The sequence below is a fragment of the Gastrolobium bilobum genome, unplaced genomic scaffold, assembly GCF_033153095.1.
Source record: "Gastrolobium bilobum isolate Gb01-03AN ecotype WA unplaced genomic scaffold, APGP_CSIRO_Gbil_v1 utg6234, whole genome shotgun sequence".
NCBI classification, from domain to species: domain Eukaryota; kingdom Viridiplantae; phylum Streptophyta; class Magnoliopsida; order Fabales; family Fabaceae; genus Gastrolobium; species Gastrolobium bilobum.
In genome coordinates this window covers 286,792-291,151 of record NW_026897242.1, presented here as the reverse complement: position 1 = coordinate 291,151, position 4,360 = coordinate 286,792, and the positions used below count along the sequence as shown (strand labels likewise).

General features: G+C 41.9%; 1 protein-coding gene across 1 annotated transcript; it reads left to right on the top strand.

Moving 5' to 3' along the window:
- The first annotated feature begins 243 nt into the window (after positions 1–243).
- Positions 244–1,623, top strand: LOC133305133 (UDP-glycosyltransferase 79B3-like). Its single transcript, XM_061505268.1, has one exon. The coding sequence runs from the start codon at positions 244–246 to the stop codon at positions 1,621–1,623; it is 1,380 nt and encodes a 459-aa protein (XP_061361252.1).
- Positions 1,624–4,360: the final 2,737 nt, after the last annotated feature.

Below are 4,360 nucleotides of genomic sequence, written 5' to 3'. Positions count from 1 at the left end.
GTAGTATCAAATTTGAAATTTGAACCTCATCTGAGAGTCATTAGATAAAAAAAGATTAACGACTCAGATTTGTAAACATGTGACACACCATTGATCTTTTTTTATCTAACGACTCTCAAATTAGATGTCAAATTTCAAATTTGACACTGATGTCAAAATATCCTAGCTGGAAGTATATATAATAACAAATCAAGATTGGTGAAAATGAACAAAAGAAGAAGAAGCAACAGGAATCTACCAGAAATGGCCAGAACAAACACTTCCAAGCTTCACATAGCTATGTTTCCATGGTTTGCTACTGGTCACATGACTCCATTCCTCCACCTCTCAAACGAGTTAGCCAAAAGAGGACATAGAATCACTTATTTTCTACCAAAGAAAGCTCAGCTTCAACTACAACACCTGAATCGTTACCCACATCTCATCACATTCCACATTGTCACCGTTCCACAAGTAGATGGTCTTCCTCCAGGCACCGAAACTGCTTCAGAGATTCACATTTCTTTGAACAATCTTCTTGTCATAGCGACGGATCAAATACGCGACCAAGTAGAGCTAGCATTAAGTGCAACAAAACCTGACTTTGTGTTCTATGATAGCGCACATTGGATCCCAGAATCAGCAAAGAAGTTTGGTATCAAAACCATTTGTTACAATGTGGTTTGTGCTGCGAGTTTGGCTATAGCACTTGTTCCTGCGAGGAATCTTCCAAAGTATAGGCCTATTACTGAGGAAGAACTAAGCCAGTCACCATTAGGGTACCCTTCGACCAAAGTAGTGCTTCGTGGTCCTCAAGCAAGATCATTGTTGTTCATATCACTACCATGGGGTGAAGGCAGCACATTTTATGAGCGCATAACAACGGCTTTGAAAGAAAGCGATGCCATAGCTATAAGAACAACCAAAGAGATTGAAGGAAGCTTTTGTGATTACGTGGCATCACAATATGAAAAGCCAGTGTTATTAACAGGACCAGTGTTGCCTGAGGAGGCTGATGGTAAGTTAGAAGAACGTTGGGCTAATTGGCTTGATGGGTTTGAACCTGGTGCTGTGGTTTTTTGTGCATTTGGGTCACAAATCAATTTGGAAAAAGAACAATTCCAAGAGCTGTTGTTAGGGTTTGAGCTTTCAGGGTTTCCATTTTTGGTTTCTCTTAAGGCTCCTAATGGGTGTGAAACTGTGGAAGAAGGGTTACCGGAGGGGTTTGAAGAGAGGGTGAAGGGAAGAGGAATGGTTTCAAGGGGTTGGGTTCAACAGCCATTGATCTTGAAGCATGAATCTGTGGGGTGCTTTGTGAATCATTGTGGGTTTGGTTCTATGTGGGAGTCTTTGATGAGTGACAAACAGATAGTGCTAGTTCCATTTCTTGGTGATCAGATTTTGAATACGAAGCTTCTGGTTGAGGAACTTGAAGTGGCTGTTGAGGTTGAAAGAGGAGAAAATGGGTGGGTTTCAAAAGAGAGCTTGTGTAAAGCCATTAAGTTAGTGATGGATGAAGGTAGTGATGTGGGTGCTACATTGAAGAAGAACCACACTAAATGGAAGGAAACAAAGGGGAGTCCAAAGCTAATGAATGGTTATATTGATAGGTTTATCCAAGATCTTCAAGAACTTCCCAAGTGATTTAATGGTTTTAATTTCAAAATAAAGATGTTGAGAGTGTAATTTGTCTTTTCTTATATTTCTTCTTTCTTAAGAACTGAATGAATTCCTGGTTGGTTTTGTTTTGTGAAAAAACTTTCAGAGAAAGTCAAGGAGGAGGAAGACAATTATAACTATTTTGCGAAAACCTTTTCAAAATCAATGAAAAGAGAAATAATAATGCCGTTCCTTTTATGGTTAAAAACGACAATAAGATAGTATGTTGTTTTATTTTCCATTTAGGGTAAGATTATGTTGGCACCAGAATTCACAGGAAAATAAATGAAACACAACAGATAATTTTCTAGCAAAAAGATCACAACAGAGACAATATATTTGAATGGAATAACGCTATTAAGACAAGTTCAATTTCAAGCAGAAATCAGATCCACAATTACACTGAATTAAGAACTACTGACACTGATTTAAACTACTCCCTCACTTGGCTACCCGATTGAGGAAGAGACTCACATTATTCCTGATACAGTGACTGAGACACTCATGCTTAGTACCACTGCCATACTACCCTTAACCAAATTCTTCTTACCCTTCTCCTATGCCTTAACTAACTTATATCTTGATCCCTTTCTTCCCTCACTCCACGTTGCCCTCTCCATGTGCAGCCTTCCACGTGTCTATCATCCTAACTAACTTCAAATTGTCTAATGCCTTCCTTCTTTGGGCTTTTCGAACTGACTTGCGCGTTGGAACTTTATCAAAGAACTTGTGAGCAGCTTCTAACCCCGCTATTCCCTCCGCATTCGGTCCAGGCCCATTAACCTCAAGACCAACCACCTCAGTTTCCTCCATAATAAGCCCATCCACTCCAACAGGTCCATCAACACCCCCCCCTTCAAAATTCACCTTGTCCTCAAGGTGAAAGGAAGGAAATTGAGATTGAAAATCTGCCAAACCTTCCCATGTACAGTCATAATCTGGCAGGTCTTCCCAATGGACCAGAACCTCCCATTGACCATCCAACGTCCGACGAGTATGGAGAACTTCAGCAGGCTGCACTTGCAGCTCAAAAGAATCTGACAAGCAACTTGGCAGATCCAAGGTAGTCAGTGAAGGATGAACAACTCTTTTTAATTGGGACACATGAAAAACAGGGTGTACCTTTGAATATGAAGGCAGCTCTAACTTGTATGCAACTAGCCCCACCCGTTCCAGTATCTGAAATGGTCCATAGTATCTGGGACTGAGTTTTTGGTTGACACGGTTAGCCAGTGATTGCAACTTGTAAGGCTGGATCTTCAAAAAGACCTTATCCCCGATTGTAAACTCCTCCTCACTTCTTCCTCTGTCCGCCTGTACTTTCATTCTCAGCTTAGCTTGGCACAAGTTCCCCTTGAGTTCTTGCAGAATAGCGTCCCTGGCTTGCATCCAAGTATCCAATGCTTCTACTGATGTAGTAGTTGATGGGAATGAGATGATGGTGGGTGGATCCCGCCCATATAATGCACGAAATGGAGTCATTTGAATTGAGCGGTTATAAGAGGTGTTGAACCAAAACTCCGCCCATGACAACCACTTAGCCCAAGCTTTGGGGTGCCCATTAGTAAAGCAACGCAAATAAGCTTCCAAGGTACGGTTGACCACCTCGGTTTTCCCATCTGTTTAGGGATGGTAAGCCGAGTTAAATCACAGTTTTGTACCGGTCAACTTAAACAATGCAGACCAGAATTTACTCACAAAAGCACGGTCGCGGTCCGAGACAATAGACTTAGGAACTTCATGTAAACGGACTGCTTCCTTCATGAAAACCGCAGCTACATCCTGAGCATCATAAGGGTGTTTCAGTGTCATGAAATGAGCAAACTTAGTTAGCCTATCCACAACCACACCAGGATTGTATCAACGCCCAAGGACTTGGGTAACCCCCCAATGAAGTTCATGGAGACATCATCCCACACTTGCTGGGGAATGGGAAGTGGCTGCAAAAGACCAGCTGGCTTGAGGAGACTATATTTCTGCCGTTGACAAATTTCACACGCTTGAACAAAGGCAGCTACAGCTTTACGCAAACCCTTCCAAAAAAATAGCTGCTAGACGTTTGTAAGTTCGTAATTCGCCTGAATGTCCCCCTCAAGGTGAAGAATGAAATTCCTACAAGATAATAGGGATACGAGTAGAATTTTTGGGGAGAACCAAACGATTCTTATACCACAGGCAGCTGTTAATCACGTGATAACCCGGATGGGACTGAGCATCCAGCAACACTTCTGTAAATATTGTCTTTGTAGAAAGATCCAGCATGATTTCCTCGGACAACATTTGCAAGTCGGGACTGGTAACTAACGAGAGCTTCCTACACTCCATGACGTGTGACAATGCATCAGCCGTTGTGTTTTCTGATCCGAGTTTGTATTGAATCTCGAAATCAAAACCCATAAGCTTTGCAACCCACTTCTGTTGACCTTCCACCATAAGCCTCTGCTCAGTCAAGTATTTCAGACTTCTCTAATCTGTTCTAATGAGGAAATGGCGTCCCAATAAATAATGATGCCATTTTTGAACAGCGAACACAAGGGCCTTTAACTCCCTCTCTTAAACTGACAGTAGCCTATCTCGCTCAAAATTAGCTTTACTCATGAAAGCAATGGGACAACCCTCTTGCATCAACACGGCCCCCATACCCACTCCTGAAGCATCTGTCTCTACCACAAATAGGGTGTTGAAATCAGGTAAAGCCAAGATAAGTAATAACAACATTTCT

Excerpts from the sequence above, each read along its gene's own strand:
- LOC133305133 (XM_061505268.1), top strand. The coding sequence starts at position 244 with ATGGCCAGAACAAACACTTCCAAGCTTCACATAGCTATGTTTCCATGG.